At 38.1% G+C, this 20,748-nt stretch overlaps 1 protein-coding gene across 1 annotated transcript in view; it reads left to right on the forward strand.

Annotated features, from left to right (window-relative positions):
* LOC132143397 (receptor tyrosine-protein kinase erbB-4-like) overlaps positions 1-20,748 on the forward strand; it is a 165,781-nt gene that overhangs the window by 102,992 nt on the left and 42,041 nt on the right. Inside the window, exon 3 of the mRNA XM_059553572.1 lies at positions 13,980-14,166. Within this exon, the coding sequence (XP_059409555.1) occupies positions 13,980-14,166 (187 nt within the window). The remainder of the gene's footprint in view (positions 1-13,979; positions 14,167-20,748) is intronic.

Consider the following 20,748-nt stretch of genomic DNA (forward strand, 5'->3'; position numbering starts at 1 on the left):
GTTTTGCCCTAGCAGTGAAAGAGTACTTTTTTGTGGTGGAGGGGGGGGGGGGGTCTGTTAATGAGTGACTTGAGAATAAGTAACAATTTGATTATCCTTTCACAGATTGGATCAAAGTCTTCACGATTTGTAGAATCACTGCCCAAAAACTGTTGAAACATGACATTTAATTAGATTGCTGAGAAATTCAATGCATAGTCAAATTAGGAGTGCTCGTGTGTGTATGTGCTTACAATGTTGATTAAAGTGATGATATTATTTTTATTTATTATTATAATTTTTATTTTTTAGTTGTTACATCAACACAAGCATCATAGTTTTTTGGAAATGAAGCTTCTGTGAAGATAATCACACTGTAAGATGTAATAAAATATTTTCTAGAATCTAATTTTAAAAGTTACGTGAAAACATATCCACCTTATTCTTCTGCTAAAAAATAGCAAAAAAAATTTTATGGGTCTTAATTCCTGTCCAATTGGTTCCAGGTTCCATTTTTTTATGTGCAAAACCGCTAATTTTGCTGATTGATATTGCTTATTGGTATGTCTTACCATATTATTTTAGTTTATTATCTTAATTATGAACACACTGGTTTGTAATGCAAACAGTTTTGCCATTTACTGCACGTTTTATTCTTCTCGTTATTTCCTTATAGCAGCTAATCAACCCAATCGCCCATAGACTTACTTCCTCGTTTAGGAATAAGGTGGATACCATCTTTTGTTTTGTTTTTCTGTCTGCATAAACATTATGTTAGCTTACTTATATTAGACAGATTTAAAGTCAACATGAAATAAAAATGGGCATATTTACTTAATTGATAAAAAATTGTTGATCTTATTTCATCTGTGCATTTTTTCTTTCATGAAATGCTTTTCTCAAAAAAAAAAAGTAATTAATTTGAGGTCTGAAATGACTTTTATTTTGCTGACATCACCAAGCCCTCTGAACCTCCTGAATTACAATGAATGTCCTGTTTCATATAGAACTATTTCAAATTACAAATGGGTTGCATACACCATTTGATGTTGCCTTTAATGTACTTTATTTCCATTCTCTTTAAGATTCAACAGTTTTACTTAAATTAAAATCCTTTCAAATAAAATTGCCTTCCTGTACGGAACGTAGGCAGGACTTTGATTGGTCATTAATCAAACTCGCCCATATGAGAGCTGATTGTTCTGTTCACTGGTTTCCTCAGGGATGTTCACATTTATATTTGAGAGTTAAATTCAGCTTAGGTAAGAGAGTTCTTTTATTTATGCTGCTGATTTATTTCAGAATTTTTTCTGTTATTAAATTGTATTGTTTGAACTCAAATGACCAAATTCTGCTGTTAAGGATCTCATAGAATCATATAGCAAAGTATTATTGCTTCTAGTGCCTTTGAAAACGGACACAACTCGTATGCACATTTCAAATTTACGGTCTTTCTACCTGTAAAACAGACCTTTCATGTGCATCCTTGTTTTGGCCCAATCAAATGCTCTAGAATGAGAATGTCCCATCATGATTGTGATTTAAAGCTGTTAGCTATTTTAAAAGAAAAAAAAAATGTTCTGTCGCCTGAACTTCCTGCATCAAAAGGAAATACATAATCCAAGAAAGAAAAACTGTGCTAGATGGCAAGCGATGTACGTGTGTGTGTGTGTGTGTGTGTGTGTGTGTGTGTGTGTGTGTGTGTGTGTGTGTGTGTGTTGATGCTCTATGCAGTAATGTTTTTTTCATGTGGTCTGTACTTTTTATTTAATTATCAAAAATGTGTTTGTGCCCTTCCTATCTATAGTTTTCTGTGTGACTCAGTTAGGGCCACTTGCACACTTACAAGTGAATTTAAATGGAGCCTGTAATTTAGCTGGTGAGTGAGACAAAAAGCCACTTGACTCCTGCATTTCTGCACTTCGATTTTAGACATCCTGCATTTTCACGCTGAAATATAATGTAGAAGAAGGGTTTTCAGTGATATAATGTCCAGAGTAAGAGTAGGACTGCTGCAGGAAGTATTAATCACTGTGATGTGCTAACAGCTCTGTCTCATTATCACTGTCACTGTGAGAGGTTCAGGCAGTTTCAGTGCAAAGCTGAGTGTTACCGCGAGCTTTAAGTGATTCATTTGTTAAGGCGTGCACTTCACTAACTCATTGCTACAGCATTAGCAATTTAAGTGTGTCTGAGATGTATTTATGTTTTGATAATTATATAGTATTTTTTTTATATGCATGCAAGATTTTGCATGTTTCTTTGTTGTTTGCTGATTTAAATGCTTTATGATTCACAGGCAATTCATGTTAGAAAATGAATGTTATTGTAAATAATAATAATAATGTTTTGCATTGTTTGTCTTACTTGATAGTTTCCTTTTTTTTAAAGAATAGTTTGCCCAAAAATTGCAGAAGATTTTCCTGACCATACTCTTCATAAGATGTTAACTGATGGAGTGGTGTGGATTACTTGTGGATTATTGTTTATTACTGTTACAAATTATTATATCGTTAATAATTCAAATTTCGTAATGCTGTACTTTTCAAATTTGTATTTCTCAAAAGATATTGGTTTCCACAAAAATAATAAACATCACAGCTGTTGCATATTAGAATGATTTCTGGAGTATCATGTGACAGGAGTACTGGCTGCTTAAATGACATTTTGAAATATACTGAAAAAGAAAATAGTATTTTTAAATTGTAATATTTTACAGTTTTTATTGAATTTTTAATCAAATAAACGCAGCCTTCATGAACATTAGAATTTTTTTTTTCTTTTTTTTTTATCTTACCGACAATGTTTATTTATAATCTTGATTTCTCTATAATTTAATCTTATGCTCAACTCATGGCAGTGCATTATGGGATTTCCTTTTATGCAAAGGATGCATGAGGATGCTTAGGATGCTGCTGCCTTTGCCAAAACAAAGTATCAAAGCTATCTGTGTTCCATTCAGAACAGGAAGTGCCTGTGCTGTCTAACTAAGCAGGTCACTTACTCGGAATAGAGCTAATAATTCACAGTTGAACTGGCATTAAAAAGCTGTTTCTAAAAAAATTCCATTCTTCAAAAGTTATATTCAGGCCAAAAAAAAAAAAAAACAGACTCATTGGTTGGACCAATATTGGTATCCAGCATGGAATTTCCTAGATTATTATTACTTTCCTGCTATTTTTATCTACAGCACTTCTAAAATGGTAAATATTATGATAGACGCAAGACTGGGTAATATTTGTATCATTTTGAGGATGTGTTTCCTACAGCAATTATTCGAGCACAGGCCAGGGCTTGTTAAACTCTTCAGTTTGTGATAATGTACAGACCATATAGGGTCAGGATGAACCCTACTGTATGATGGATAGTTCTGTGTCCATTGCCCTGCAGCGGTGTGGAGTTGTGTCCTTATTAGTGGGTAAACAGATGGGAGGATGGCTAAGGTGAGCTGATGTTTGAGATGCTGCTGGAAACTGCAGCCCAACAGCTTGTCCTGCTCTATTAGAGTCCATGCGTGGTGACACGGGTATACTGTACATTGGCTTGGTTAAAAACTCTTATATGCTACCTAACTAGAAAGCATTTTTAGACATCACAAGTGTGTTCTTAACACTGTATGGTGCTCTAAACAGTAAGAACATTACTTTGGCTTAAATCTAAGGCAGCATTGCATAACGTATATTCTTTACATATTACACTATCAAAGAAAGCACGGCAATAAAATCATGCAATAAACATTAATTTAATAACATAAGATGTAACATAAAATCTTGAATGTACATAAATTATAAGAAAAAAAGAAACGGAATGAAAAATCATCAGCTGTAAAGTGTCTTTCAAAGTCTGTAAAGAACAGTATTATACTGTAAAATTGGATGAAATGTACGGTACACTTACTGTTCCCTATCTGTCGGTCACTACGAGCTGTCGAATGATATATGGGTTCTCACTTTTGAGGCCAATCATCTTTGAGTTTATGTTGTTACAATGTTATATTTTGGCTGCAAAAATGAGCCGCTTGTTTCAGTCGAGCTGAAGTTTTGGTCTCTCAAGACAGCGCTTATGATTGCGCCTACTTCCATCATGAGGGTCAGCGACCTCCAAGCATTTTCAGTAAGTGAAGAGTGCCTTGTGTTCTGGCCAGCTTACTCTCACGTTGTCCTGAGACCCTGGCCTAGATACTTGCCCAAGGTGGGCAAGCTGAGAGAACAAATAGGAAAGATTTGAAGCAATCTTTCACTGAAGGTTGACATCCCTTCCAAAACCTTTTTGTGGATGGAATGGCAGCATGGCCTTCTCCAGCAGTGAGGTACTCACCCTTTTTTTCCCCTTCATTACCAATGTCAGTGAATTTGCATGGAGGCATTGAGAAGGTTACAACCTTAGCGTAGCTTTTGTGACACGCTGCGGCATGTCAACAATTGAAGTGCCACTGTCACACACCTGGACTCATTTTGTGTGTTTTTGCCCCTGTGACCCAGTTTCTGTCTCTATGTGGTTTGATTAGTTCCCAGGTGTGTCTAGTCATTTCCGCATGTGTTCCATGTCCCTGTTAATTTAGTCATTCCATCCACCTGTGTTTTCCCTATTATCCCTTGTATAAAAGCCTTGTCCTTTCAGTTCTGTTTTGTCGGGTCTACTCGTCTACTCGTCTACTTGTTACTTGTCAACTTGTCTACTTGTCCGCTTGTTACCTGTTACTTGCCACTTGCCACTTGCCACCTGTTATTTGCTACTTACCTTGCCTATGTTTGATTTAATAAATCCTTGTTTCGTTTATCCCTCGGCTCCGTGTTCCTTCCAGCAGCGTAAGCCGTGACAGAAGACCCGACCTAAAAAGTTAAAAACTGCGTGTTTTCCCTCCGTTTTTTTTTCCGTTTTTTCACAGTCTTTTTTTCTTTCCGTAGTGTGTCATGGATCCCCTCTATCGCCCCGAATACCTCCTCCTCCTGCTGGAGCAGGAGGGACTGTCTCTCGAGGACCATACCAGATGGTTTCTCTTGATAGCTAATGCCACCAGCTACCCGGACCACGCGCTCTGCACCTTTTATCACGCCAGCCTGAACTCCAGGTGCAGAGCGTTGTCGCCCGAAGATGGTCCTCGGGAGGATTTCGCCGCATTCATAGAGTGGAATCTGGTGAGAAATGGGTCACCTCTCACGGTCGGCCCAATGGAGGATCTCGCCAGGTCCACTCTACACCCAGAGCCCAGCCTACAATCTCCCCACGGTACGAGGCATAAGCCCGAGCCCACCGATGACAGAGAGCCAGAGAGCAACCCGTCAGACCAGGTGCGAGAGCCGGCGACACTGCCCACCACGAGGGAGCAAAATGTGGAGCGCCAAATGGGTCAAAATGAGGGGGTTTCCAATTCACCTATGCCAGATCCTCTGTTAAGCCCAGGAAGGGCTCCTGATCTTCCGTTAAGCCCAGGACGGGCTGCTGATCCTCTGTTAAGCCCAGGAAGGGCTCCTGATTCCCCGTTAAGCCCAGGACGGGCTCCTGTTCCCCCGTTAAGCCCAGGAAGGGCTCCTGATCTTCCGTTAAGCCCAGGACGGGCTCCTGTTCCCCCGTTAAGCCCAGGACGGGCTCCTGATCCTCCTGTAAGCCCAGGACGGGCTCCTGATCCTCTGTTAAGCCCAGGAAGGGCTCCTGTTCCCCCGTTAAGCCCAGGACGGGCTCCTGATCCTCCTGTAAGCCCAGGACGGGCTCCTGATCCTCTGTTAAGCCCAGGACGGGCTCCTGATCCTCCTGTAAGCCCAGGACGGGCTCCTGATCCTCTGTTAAGCCCAGGAAGGGCTCCTGTTCCCCCGTTAAGCCCAGGACGGGCTCCTGTTCCCCCGTTAAGCCCAGGGCGGGCTCCTGATCCTCCTGTAAGCCCAGGACGGGCTCCTGATCCTCTGTTAAGCCCAGGAAGGGCTCCTGATTCCCCGTTAAGCCCAGGACGGGCTCCTGTTCCCCCGTTAAGCCCAGGACGGGCTCCTGATCCTCCTGTAAGCCCAGGACGGGCTCCTGATCCTCTGTTAAGCCCAGGAAGGGCTCCTGTTCCCCCGTTAAGCCCAGGACGGGCTCCTGTTCCCCCGTTAAGCCCAGGACGGGCTCCTGATCCTCCTGTAAGCCCAGGACGGGCTCCTGATCTTCCGTTAAGCCCAGGAAGGGCTCCTGATCTTCCGTTAAGCCCAGGACGGGCTCCTGATCCTCCTTTAAGCCCAGGGCGGGCTCCTGATCCCCAGTTAAGCCCAGGGCGGGCTCTTGATCCCCAGTTAAGCCCAGGACGGGCTCCTGATCCCCAGTTAAGCCCAGGACGGGCTCCTGATCCCCCGTTAAGCCCAGGACGGGCTCCTGAACCCCCGTTAAGCCCAGGACGGGCTCCTGATCCTCCGTTAAGCCCAGGACGGGCTCCTGATCCTCTTTTAAGCCCAGGACGGGCTCCTGATCCCCCGTTAAGCCGAGGACGGGCTCCTGAACCCCCGTTAAGCCCAGGACGGGCTCCTGATCCTCCGTTAAGCCCAGGACGGGCTCCTGATCCTCCGTTAAGCCCAGGAAGGGCTCCAGCCCCAGAGCTTACTCCAATGCCTGCTCCTCCAAAATTCCCACCCTCCCACCCACTCCTGCCTCCTCCTCCGCTGTCGTCTGGCTGCCCCTCTGCTCGCCCTCAGCCTACCATCATTGTGGTGCGAGCTCAGCGGGACCGCCATCCTCCAGCGACGCCTTGGTCGGCGTCTCCCTCACCTCCGCCTCCAGCCTCTGAGGCCTGGACTCCGCCTCGGCCCGTTGACCCGTCGGCTCCACCATGGCTCCTAGCTCCTTCCTCTCCGCCGTGGCCCGGCAGTCCACATGCTCTGCCTGGCTCCCTCGTCCCTCCGGCTCCGCCTTGGTCTGGCGTCGTCCATCCTATGCCTCGGGACTCCACTCCTCCGGCTTCGCCTCATCCCTCCGTCCCTCCGGCTCTGTCAGGCTCCTTCATCCCCTCGGCTACACCTCAGTCCTCGGTCACTCTGGCCTCACCGCGGCCTTCCGGATCCACATCGCCGCGTCAGTCACCAGAGCCATCAGTTCCGCCTAGGACCTCCGGCTCCTCCCCGTCACCCTGGCTCTTCGGCTCTCCGTCTCCGCCTCGGGCTCCTCCTCCACTTGCTCCGTTGCCGTGGGTCGAGTCCCTGGAGTCGGTGACCATTCCTCCTCCCTGGCTCCTCCCTCCGTCATCTCCTCCCTGGCTCCTTCCTCTGTAGTCCCTGTCTGCTGGCCCCCTCCTGGGAGGCTGTCCTCCACCGGAACCTCCTCCCAAGTTCCCACCCACGCCTCCCTTTGTTGTTTCTACGGTGCGAGGACGCACCTACCGGGAGGGGGGAGTACTGTCACACACCTGGACTCATTTTGTGTGTTTTTGCCCCTGTGACCCAGTTTCTGTCTCTATGTGGTTTGATTAGTTCCCAGGTGTGTCTAGTCATTTCCGCATGTGTTCCATGTCCCTGTTAATTTAGTCATTCCATCCACCTGTGTTTTCCCTATTATCCCTTGTATAAAAGCCTTGTCCTTTCAGTTCTGTTTTGTCGGGTCTACTCGTCTACTCGTCTACTTGTTACTTGTCTACTTGTCCGCTTGTTACCTGTTACTTGCCACTTGCCACTTGCCACCTGTTATTTGCTACTTACCTTGCCTATGTTTGATTTAATAAATCCTTGTTTCGTTTATCCCTCGGCTCCGTGTTCCTTCCAGCAGCGTAAGCCGTGACAGCCACAGGGTTGTGACGGTGTTCAGGTTATGGTGTTTTCAATAGACATATGTTGTGCGACATAACTCATAGTGACCGACAGATAGGCAACGTCTCAGTTACATACATAACTCTCGTTCCCTGATAGAGGGAAAGGAGACATTATGTCCCCATGCCACAACCTTGAACCATTTGCTGTTGCCAGCACACGTTCTCGGCTCCTCTGCATAAAATCTGAAGAGTGGATGCACCTGTCACCTGTTTATACCCATAGGCATGGGAAGTGGCTCAGGTATGCAAAATCTACTAGTCAATTTTCATTGTCTTTTTCTCTTGAACTCAGAGATAATTGGCAGTTATTTTATCTACAGATCGATGCATTTCTTTTTTGATGCATGATGCATTGCTTATTCAAAATCAGATACCAATCACACCGCTCCGCTCATACTCTGCGCTCAGAAAAAGCGCAGTTCAGAGCAGTGCGTGAATGAAACATTTAAATCACATGTAAATGAGAGAGTAACTTTAGCGCTGAGTTAACAGTGCTGTGAATGCATGTGGTGTTGTTCTGTATGTGACAGAGGCACCAGAACTACAGCTGATAGAATGTGCACTGCAGCACGATACTAAGATATTTCTTCAAGAACAGATCGTGGGGACATTTTTATCATCCACGATCAAAAAATCGTCATATCGCACACCCCTAGTTTTTAGTTTATTCATATAAAAGGCAGGCTATATTTGTGTATAAAGTTGGTGATCCAAGTGTATTCCCGGACCCGGCCACTCCTGCTGCCATTTTTTCCTGTCCCGTCCCAATCCTATGACCCGCGGGAATCCCGAAAAAATGTCAGCCTCTACTCCCAAGTGAGACCCCATATGTCATTCGACATAACGTCTTCATTCCCTCCACCAATGAATCAGGGTTACTTACATAACGGGGATGTTACATTTGCTGTACTAATAAATAAACTTTATTAAAGCTCAAATTTTTAAGAAAGATGTTTAAGGAAATTAATACTTTTAATCAGCAAGAATGCATTAAAGAGCTCAAAGTAACAGTAAAAACATTAATTGTTATATAAATGTTGTTATTTTAATATTTCTATTCATCAAATGATCCCGGAAAAAAAATCTTTTCACACAAATAGTAAAATATGAAATATGAAAAAAAAAAAAAATTTAAGATATCTTATTGTATGTGTATAATACAAATTTCCTACAGGACAATAAAGTTCATCCTATCCTATCCTTTTTTTTTTTTGCGTAAACTTTTTACGCAGCAAATCAGCTCATTAGAATGATTTCTGAAGGACTTTGTGACACTGAAGACTGAAGTAATGATGCTGAAAACTCTTTGCATCACAGGAATATATTACAAATTTAAAATGTATACTAAAATAGAAAAGTTTACTGAAATTGTAATAATATTTCACAATATTACTGTATTTTTAATAAATAAATAATTGTAGCCTTGGTAAGAGACTTCTTTCAAAAGCTTAAAAATCCCTGAACACCAAACTTTTGAACTGTATTGTCTGTAGCTGCCTAGATAGTAGACATTGAGGCAGTTTTGAACACAGCCCATGTGTAGTCCTGATAAACTGCATTAGCTAATATGGAAATAAAATATAGGCCTTAATTTTATCCCGGCTGTGAGGCTGTTATGGTGCCAGTTTCTGACCTGATTGCACTTAATCCCAACCCTTCTGATAGTTAAGGGCAAAACTGATCACGTATCAGCAGTTAGTAATAACTTCTGCCCTTTTTTAGAAAGCCACTGTTGTTTCCCATTCTAGCCTCCACAGTTCTTTATTAGATCTGACACAGCACTGTGCCAAGGTCTCAGAGGTGAAATAATTTCCTGAGAGCAATTACTGGCACCAGGAATGCTATGATTGCTATTATATTAAAAAGGTATGACTATAAAAGCGTATTATAATTGAACAACCACCATTTGTCTGAATAAGGCTCCATCTTTTCCTGCATCACAGGGAGAAATGCTGACCGTTTAAACTACCAATTTAGTGTACATTCATAATTGTTTGAAGCAACTTCATTCTTCTTTGCATGTGTCCTCAAACATTAAGTATATTACAGATTTTTAAATTTTTTTTTTGTTTGTAGGATCTTGATAGCTTTAAAGTTGCAATGTAGCAAAAATAAAAATCCTTACTTTGATGTACATCCTCATTGGAAAAGAAAACAAGGGTGGGCGGGGATAATTCCTCTGTTTTTGATTGGATGGAGGCAGATTTGAATGCAAGTATAATGTAAGAAAGGGACGGGGTTTACGCAGACTAATTGATTAGAGAAGTTCAGCATATACCAGTGAAAAGTCTGTTGTTTCACCAGAAGAACGAGTTCTCGAGAACACCCTCCAGAATGAAGTTTTCGATTGAGGGGTACCAAGTGTAACTATAACAGTTATATGTTTTGTTGCATGAATAATAAGCAACTGATAAAATTATCCACCCCATAGTAAAGTATTAACACATTTTGATGCAATAAATATGGTATGATTTAAAAATGATCATCTACATGCCTGTCTCTTTTAAAGTGTATATAAAATATATAATGAGTTGTATTTGTAGGGGTTATTGTAGAACAATTCTTTAACACTCACCACAGCTCCAACAACATAAATCCCGCCCACCCCAGCGGTCACTAATTTTCAAAGCCTGGCTATGACAATGTGGGCAATACTTTGAAACACAAAATGGGGTGGATTGATTTGGGCTGGGTCCCCCTCAGTAGAAATCGCAGCCTGGGGGAACATAGACCGGACCGAAAGAGCACTTTAACATCGGCAATTAAAGGGGCAGAGACTCGAGCCCTCCCCCAGAACAACCCAGACTCGAGTCCCCCAATCTCTGAAAGGCAGATGATCCAAAAACAGCATAATGACAAATCCTCACAAATCCTCTAAAAAAGTCCTATAATGAAAATTTGGTGAAACCTCCTGTGTTCCTGATATAAATATTCAGCTGTTCAACTGTATTGTTTCACTCTATGCATTTTTAATATCTACCCTGTCACAGCTGGTTTTGATCAAGCACATGTGTTGTTATGTCACCTGCTGCTTAAGTGGAACAAATAGATTGCATTTAACATTGACATTTATATTGTTTGCTCTTGGGCTGGAATGCAAAACGGGTGATTGCTGCCCTCTCAGCTTTATCATTACCACATTCTCTCAGTGATAATAACAAGTCAGCATTGCTGGCTCCTCTCCAGGATGTGTGTGTGCACTATTTTATCTGTTGTATATTGTCAATACAGAACATTTCAAGACTGGATGTTTGGTTGGTGTGTGGGATTTGTACTTGTAAAGGCATCACTTTTAGCATGCTCCAAAATATCTGTAATATTAATAAAACAGAAACTATATTACTTACGTAAAACTGTACAGCTCCAAAAGTAAAAGATCGCAAAATGGAATGTGATTTTTAGCACTGAAATTAAAATCTTATTATCATTTTAAGGTCATATTCTGAGGTGGTTATCCTAGTATTAGCTTCTGCAGAATAAATATAATTTCATATTCATATTCAATGTAATATTGATCAAATAATTACAACCTTGGTGAGCATAAGAAACTTTTTTTCTTGAATGTTTTTGGTGCACAAAACCTTGGCTAACATTTAGAAGTGGACTGCAGGGAAAAAAAGAAAATAGCATAAAATGCTACAATACGGCATTGTTAAAGTGGCAAATTCATCTGCCCATTTGAACTTGACTTTTAAAACATTGCTCGGTTTGTTCAATTTGTTTCCCACAGCCTAATGTACAGACAAGTCCAGCTATTTTTCAGCTGCTCAGGCGGAGAGACTGAGTCATGCTGGCATTATTTTTTTCAGGCAACACATGAGCGTGATTAGTGTGAAGATGAATATATAAAACTGGACTCCATGACGTGGTCTGTTTCCCAACCTCATGAATACACAATGAAAAATGTAAAAACAAATGTAAAATTCTAATGACACCTGCAGGAAGAATGCAGGTGTATAGTGTGAGTGAGCATTTGGAACGTGGGTGTGTTTGATTTCTGTGAGTCCATTTAGTTCATTACTGCAATTTGAGCTAAAAGTATCTAGAGGGAGGCAGATTTTTCTCTGTGTGAGGTGAGAGATTGTGACCTACCGTGGTCTTTGCAGTGTGACAGCAGCTTGGGCCAAAATGTGTTTGTACTTTAATGTATTTTGAAGCAGTGTTACAAAAAAACAGGGTTTTAATATTATAATTCTAGGTAAAAAAGTTTTACAAAAAAATCACCATCAGTGATATTTTGAAAGTACTCTATAAATGCTGAGTTCTATATATGCGCTTTATATATGTACTCTACTGTTCAAATGTTTTAGTTTTGTAAGTTTTTTTTTTCGTGCGTGTTTTTAAATAAGTCTTTTAAAGGCTCCATTTATTTGCTTAAAAATAATGTAAAATTGTGGAAATATTATTACATTTTTAAAATAATTGTATTTCATTTTAATATTTTCAAATATATGTTTTTCCTTTGATGGTAAAGATGCATTTTTAGCATCATTACTCCAGTCTTCAGTGTCACATGATCCTTCAGAAATCATTCTAATATGCTGATTTGCTTCTCAATAAGTATTTCTTATCATCAATTTTGAAAATAGTTGTGCAGCTAAATATTTTAACTGTTTGGCCATCGTGCATTTTTCAGGATTCTTTAAAAAAAATACAAGTTCAAAATGAACAGCATTTATTTGAAACATAAATATTTTTATAAATGTATGAACTGTCAAACATTTGATCAAAGAATGACTTTTGAATGCATCCTGGCTGAATTAAAATAAATACTTTATTATTGATCCCATTTTTTTAACAGTGGTATATGTTGAAACAGTCAAATAGTATATGAGAAATATTAGGACAAAACATCTGGCACACCAATTATAAGATTTATAAGATTTTATTATTATTTATTTTTTTAGTCAAGTCATTCAATTTGTTTTTGTTTTTCCATAGTGTACCACTTTGATTTATTATATTTCCTCATCAGTCAGCCCGTTGGAAAGGTATAATCAAGCTAATTACTGATTACAGACTTCTCCCTTTTTTATTGTCTCTCATGTCATGTGAGGACAATGGGAATCGTAATTTCTACCCACACTATGGGATATGCTGGATTTAAGAATACTTTATCTGCCAACAACTATTACTTGAAACGCAGATGGCTTGAATTGAATGGACTCCTCCATAATAATTATCCTAAAACTTGACTGACTCATAAAAAGATGGAAACTACTACAGTATTATTATAGTAGAGTGATTGTATCAGATGGAAATTACTTTACTTTGAGAAATCCCACATTACAGCTTCTTTACAATGGTGTTACCATGCTGTATGTCCAAAAATGTTTCTAATATAGAATTAAAAAGATAGTCTTCCTTCCTTCCTTCCTTCCTTCCTTCCTTCCTTCCATCTATCCATCCATCAATTACCCACCCATCAGTGGAACATATGTTGCAAAAAGATATTTTAAACAATATTTGTGACAGTTTAATTCTCATTTACTTCCATTGTGTTTCATGTCCATATGGAAGTCAATGGCAACCAAAACCATTTCTTCAAAATATCTTATTTTATGTTCCACAAAAGAAAGAATGTCATACATGTTTGGAAAGACATTAGTAAATTATTTTGGGCTGGTACATGGTACATTTTAGCAGTTACTTCAATATTGACCAATCAGAATCCAGTATCCACAAGTGCAGTGTAATAATGAACTTTAGCATTGTGTCCCTGTGTGAACTATTAGTGATCCTGACTGGCAGGTGACAGCTGTCGGCGTGTGCTCGGTCAGCTCTTCAGATGGATTTCCATTACTAATTTCAGTGTGTATGTGTCTCTGTGTGTGTGTGTGTGTGTGTGTGTGTGTGTGTGTGTGTGTGTGTGTGTGTGTGTGTGTGTGTGTGTGTTTGTCAGATCAGTACAGCTATATCAAATTCACTTCTTAAGCATGAAATAGACCTGTCCTCTGTGCCTGCTAATGATATGCAGTATGAAACAGTGATTGGATGTCAACATGATTGATGTGGGTGTGGAGAGGGAGGGTCCAGTGCTCTCTTGGGCCATTATCTCTTCAAATTATATCAAGGCTGACTGATGAATCGACTAATAGACTTGATGAAGAAGTTTTGGTAAAGCCTTGACTAAAGGACAAACTACATCCTTGAACTACCTAAAGCAAGTGGCTCATGGGAATCACCTGAGACTGTAGAATGCATTTGTTTAGTGAATTTCTTTTTATCTCTGCAGTCCATCCGTGAGGTGACGGGTTACGTGTTGGTGGCTCTGAATCAGTTCGACTATCTTCCTCTGGAGAACCTGCGGATCATCCGAGGCACTAAACTGTATGAAGGACGATACGCCCTGTCCATCTTTCTCAACTACAGACGAGATGGCTCCTTCGGCCTCAGACAACTCGGCCTCAAGAACCTGACAGGTATCTCTGTCTGTGTGCCTCTGTTTCTCGCCAAACAAATTCCCATCACACTTGGTTTTATGCAGTAGACATCTGATAGAAATACACAGGAAAGAGTCTGTGGGCTGACAGCAGATATCATCAGCAGAAAGGATGGATCAGGCAGCAGCACTTTTTTACTAAAATATATTGATCAGCTAATTATATGATGTCTTCATGTAGATGATAATGTGCATTGGGCATTTAAAAAGTTTTTTTTGTTTGTTTGTTTTGTTGTTTTTTTCTCTTTTTTCTACTTTTTTATATTTTAATATCTTACACTGAACAAAATTATAAATGCGACACTTGTTTTTGCCAACATTTTTCATGAGCTGAACTCAAATAGATAATACTTTTTCTATGTACACAAAAGGCCTATTTCTCTGAAATAATGTTCAAAAATCTGTCTAAATCTGTGTTAGTGAGGACTTCTCCTTTGCCGAGATAATCCATTCACCACACAGGTGTGGCATATCAAGATGCTGATTAGACAGCATGATTATTGTACAATTGTGCCTTAACCCTCTGAGGTCTAAGGGTATTTTGGGGGCCTGTAGAATTTTATCATGCCCTGACATTTGTGTTTTTTTCAGTTGCTTATAAAACATCTAAATGGCTAAAGTCTAATATCACTGTAATCAGCACAAAGTGGGCTATAATAATATGTGAGCATATATGTACATGATTGTGTTTTTGAGAAAACAATGTTTATGCGTAGTTAGTGAAAAACTAAAAATTTTAAATTACTTGAATAAGGCCATAAAACACATACAGAACATTGGTTCCCAGGACTTTTGAGAAATGGAGCTTGTACCCTAGAATTTTTCTTACTAAATGATGTGAAAATCATCTTGTTTACTCACTCACAGAAAACCAAGTTGCAATATGTATATTGAAAATAGAAGGGGACCTAGGACTGATCTTTGTGGCACTCCATATTTTACTGGTGATAAATGGGATGACTCCACATTTAAATAAAATGGTAGTGTTCAGACAGGTAGGATCTTAACCATCTTAGAGCCTGCCCTTGAATACCTGTATAGTTTTGTAATCGATCTATGAGTATATCATGATCTATGGTGTCGAACGCAGCACTAAGATCAAGTAAGACTAGAAAGGAGATGCAGCCTTGATCTGACGCAAAAAGCAGGTAATTTGTTATTTTAACAAGTGCAGTTTCTGTGCTATGGTGGGGCCTGAAACTCTTCATACAGATCATTTTTGATGACAAAGCATTTTTTCACAAATAAATATTTAATAAATATATAATTAAAAGGAAGTAAACGCTTTAACCCAAGAACAGGGCACTCAGTATTTTGGGAAGTTTGTGTGCATTGGGAATCATATTTTTCAAATAAACCCAAGGGAATACTCATTTAACATACAGCACAGTGAAAATTATATGAATATGACAGTGGGTAAATGCATAAAGCGCAGCATAATTTTAAATCACAAGTTTTAAGTTTAAAGCATTCAATTCACACGGGCCAACCATCACACAGATCACATGCACACTTCACATGATTTCACAGATGGATTTGACTAAGTTTGCAAGGTTTGTGAAATTAAATATTCATTAGCCTTTCAAAGATTTGTTTATTATATAGATGCGTATTTGCTTAATGCTGATGGCAAACGAGAAAGTATAAAAAAATTTACCTTTCTATTACTAATAATATAAAAGCAATCGCCATAAAACTTTTTTCTATACATTAATTCCTTTGTTTACCCGTTCTGTCCGTATTATTTGACAGACTTCTATCCGTATTAGACAGAACTGTTAACGGCGAGTGTGAGCACTGTGTGTGCTCAGGCACTGCCACTCTCAGTGCCTTCAAAATAAAAGTCGAACACATCGGCCAAGCAGAAAAATGTATCGGCGATGCCGATATTTGAAAATGCCAGATATCGGTCAACCACTACTAAATACTAATTTAACCACAAGTTGTAATTATCTCTGGAATTAAATCTACATTCATTTCAAAATATTTTTTTTTTGTCATATTTTAGAGTGGAACTTCAAGGTTTCTTGAGAGTCAGCAGAAACATACTATCTAGAGGAGGCTACATAACCCTTTGACCCCTTCAGAAAGGACAGGCTTGGTTTGATGGCTAAGTTCACTAATAGGTTCTGTGTCTGAGAATAATGCTATAGACAAAATGATTTTAACTCCCTCCCCTTGTGCGCACACACACACACACACACACACACACACACACACACATAGTACTTCTAAGTATGTTTTCCCATGCCCAAGGCCCTTTTGTTGACCCAAAGGGGTTAAGGATAAGAGAGAAATAGAGATAGACAGCCATCAGTATGCTCACCAGAAACGACTGCTGCCCAGTAATGATGAATTTTTTATTAACTCTATACATTTGAGGTTTACTTACTTCATTTAATTTGGATCTATTATTGGGCTGAGAGTCCGTTTTTAATGATCTGCCAACAATGGCATATGCAATTCCCTGTGTACTGCTTATGATTACATGATTAGCTATAGCTTTCTAACATGAATGTGCTTAGAATTATTCCATCATTCCAGTGTTCCAGGTATAGAGATGAAAGCATGCATCTTGCCTTCTAAGACAGAGCACCCTGATGCTTAATGGACCCTTTGATATAAAATGCAGTTGTTGTCATGTTTTATCTCTCCCATGTTCTTACTCTACTTCTCTCACAAAACCTATAACGGTTTTGCGTCTACATAAATCATTCAAGCAAACCTTTGAATCTCAAGGTTGCAAATAATTTAACTGTTAATAAATGTAATTACTTAATTTTGATAATGTATTTATTTAATTACTTATACCACATCGTTGATGCATTATTTTAATATATTTGTAATATATGTTTTCTTAAATTCCATGTCATTTTAAACCGTTCTTCTGCAGAACACATATAAAAAAAGTATGTTTTGTCTATCCAATGAAAGTCAGTGGGGTCCAATGTTTTTTCCGATGCCAACATTCTTCAAAATGCCTTAATTTTGTTCTGCAGAAGAAAGAAACTGATTTTGTACATTTTTGGCACAACAAGAATGAATAATAATAGAAAATATTACCATATATATATATTTCTTCAGGGTGTTACAAGACCTGTATGCAAGTTTTATTTTGGAGTAAACTGTTCTGATAACACATGGTTGTTTACCAAATAACTGCATGAAATATTTATTTTGAAGTTAAATTGTTGTATTATTATAGAAGAAAGAGGCGTCTGAGAAACATATGTTGTGGTCATCTTTATGGTGTTTTCAAGGTTAATGCTTACAGAGCAGAATTATTTGATTGTGGAATAAAGTCAAGTATTAGGTATTCTAGAGGTCTGTGTAATAATTTATGACATTTACGCTAGAAAACTATAATAAAGAGGACATATTATATTCCTCCATGCCAGTATTTGCAGACCATGTGATGAATAGAGAGCTCTGACCACACACTACTCTCATGCCAGTAGGTCTCAGTATGTACCATGAAAAGCAATTAGGCTAAAACTGTTAATGCATACAGATTAGTGTCCATATCAGATAAACTAATCCAGCCTGAATAATGCTGATAAAATCGCCATTTTTGAGCAAAATAGCAGAACTTAGATAGCAATTGCCTTTCTCCTGTATTTTATAATTAAAGAAGATCACAAGCTGAATTTGAAATAGATGTAGTCTGAGCCTCAGTAGTAGTATCTATGACTCATTATCGGGAAATGATAGACATAGAAATATTTTCATAGAGAGAGTTGTGTAAAGTACAATTTGCATGTTTACCAAAGCTAAAATTTATCTGGGATACAAATAAAAGGCTTTTTTTTCCTTTACTGACATTTAGAAAACACATATCCATGGGTTTTCATTTTGTCCTCTTCTATCTTGTTGTTGTCTATTTGAAATCATGCCAAGCAGCTAAACGCGGTCTAAAGAGAACATGTAATTTCTCTCTCCATCTGCTGGCTGTGTGTTCACCCAAATGCTTGGTAAACAGCAGCAGCATCCGCTCGTCACATCACATTTCTTCTCAAATGCAACAATTTATGAATAAGGACATATAGAAAATGAGAGAAGGTAATACGATTTAATTGAATTTTCATTACAGCTCTGTAAACATACAAAAACACCGATATTAATTAATATTAATAGAATTAATCAAATTAATCACTAATAATTTATTAAATAAAATTATAAATAAAATAAAACTGTTATATATATATATATATTACAATCATATTAATAATATTAATTGTAGAATATATATTAAGTATATTTAAATAATAATATCAATATTTAAGTCACCCTGAGGCTGGTGGTTGAGAACAACTGTGCTCCGGTGTTCAAACATAGACATTTTAGAAATGCACTGCTCCCTTCTGTAACAGGTCTCTGTGATCTTTATCGTCCAACAGGTGAATATTTATTTTCATATATTTTTTGTTGTGTGTTTGCTGTAGCAGTCAACATTCATTTAAATGAAAGCCCCCTATTTCCAACATATGTAATAGTAAATGTGTTTGTTATCAAGACAGTGTGCCTAGACACATGTTTACTGCCTCTGTGATTGTAAAGCCCTGTTTATTCTCCATGATACTGTAAGCCATTACAGATTCTTGATCGTTTACAAGTCCCATCTCTCGGTTTGAATCCTCATCTATATGCGTGTTCACATATGTCTGATTAAATGAGTGGTCTTTATGTAAAATCCCCCCACACACTTCTAAACAGTGAGGCTCATGTTTTCAGGTTTCATATTTCCACTAGGTAACACTGGCAGCTCATATGCTGCACAAACCCCTCAGATGTCATTATTTGCCCTATACAGTCATTTTAGTGTTTTGGTCTGGATTGTATTGTATTTGCTATGCTAAATAAAGAAAACATTTAATTTAATTTAATTTAATTTAATTTAATTTAATTTAATTTAATTTAATTTAATTTAATTTAATTTAATTCTTATTTTTGTATATGTTATTTAATGCATCTGAATTAACAGGTAAGTAAAACAAACAGTAAGATTTACACAAAATTAAGAAAATTTATTTTGATTTTATTTATTTATTGTTATTCAAGTTTCATTTATTAAAGTTTATTCTTAAAGTTTCATTTAGTTAAGCTTATTTTGTCCATATAACGCATGATCACCATTTCACCATCTGAATTTTACCATTTGCAAGTCAACCAAGGCAAGGCTGGTAACATCTTGGCGGTTTGTCATCTAACATCTTGACATGTACGAGAGGTTGGCAGGGGCTGCAGCAAATATTCAATATTTTAATATACTCTCAGTCTGTGAAGTTCCTGGCAGCTCCTGGATCAATAAGGATGTGATGTGTGGTATTAGAAATCTGAACAGTTATTTGGCACTGGGGAACTTTTTACTACACTCGTCTTTGGACAGATTGAGCTATTGTAAACCAGATGAGATGTATGACAATGACTGAATTGACCACAAAATAGATACATATCCATTGCATTGGTTTGATATTAAAGAGTAAATCTTAAAAAGTAACGTGAAAAAGCCTCATATTTAGAGATTAAAACATTTTTGGCATTCATGTTAAGGATTAAATGAGATTATCAGGATGGGACAACAAAGTGTTCGGTTGATAGTCTTGTTTTTGATATTTCTCTTTTGTTTGATTTGATTTGCACCCTCTTTAGTGCATTGCTGTACAAACAAACATATATTTATCTAGTTAGCATATAATTAGCTTGATATATTTAATGGTGCTAAAAATAAATAAATAAAATAAAATATATATTACAAAACATTTCTCATTTTAGTTATTACTAAAACATCTAGAACTAAATAAAGTCAAACACATAATAATTATAATAACTATACAAATATATTTTGTAAAATAAATAAATGACAAAACACAACAAAAATGACTAGAATTTCAGATAGAATTAAATTAAAATAGAAAGCATGAAATAAAATCTTCATCATAAAATTCTAAATATTAACACAACCTATATAAATAATATAATAACACTGTTTATCGCCACAAAAATTAAACTTTAGCTTACTGTCACAATTTGAAGCCTCTGTTACATTTCATGTTATGAGAAAATTATGAATGAATAAATCAATAAATAAAATAAAGAGACCAACAAAAAGCTAACTGACATCTCGATTTAATAGCATTAGGAATTTTAGCTTCATTATTATAACATATGTGGTACCTTTACTTGCAATTGTAACTATGTAATATATTTGAGTAATTATGCTTTAATATATCATACAACATTGTAAAGTCACAATAAAAACTCATGCTGAGCAGGCTATTCAGGGAATATATAACTTATGTGTGAAAAGGCTAAAATGAAATGAAGAAAGCAGAGCTAATGCCGTCTTTCTGGTCTGTTGCTCAGAAGGCTGAGAGGGGAACAGCTCCATTAATAATGTATCCAATATCATCATTATGCAGCAAAATTTTTAAACTACACGGCTTCAAACACAGCTTTACTTTTTAAAAACATTCCCCCATGAAACTCAGTTCATGTCAGCAAATCTTGAAGCAGAAAACCAGTGAATGTTTGAGGGAGGGGGGCATTTCTTTACTTAAAAATG

This window comes from Carassius carassius, chromosome 7, assembly GCF_963082965.1.
Source record: "Carassius carassius chromosome 7, fCarCar2.1, whole genome shotgun sequence".
Taxonomy (NCBI): domain Eukaryota; kingdom Metazoa; phylum Chordata; class Actinopteri; order Cypriniformes; family Cyprinidae; genus Carassius; species Carassius carassius.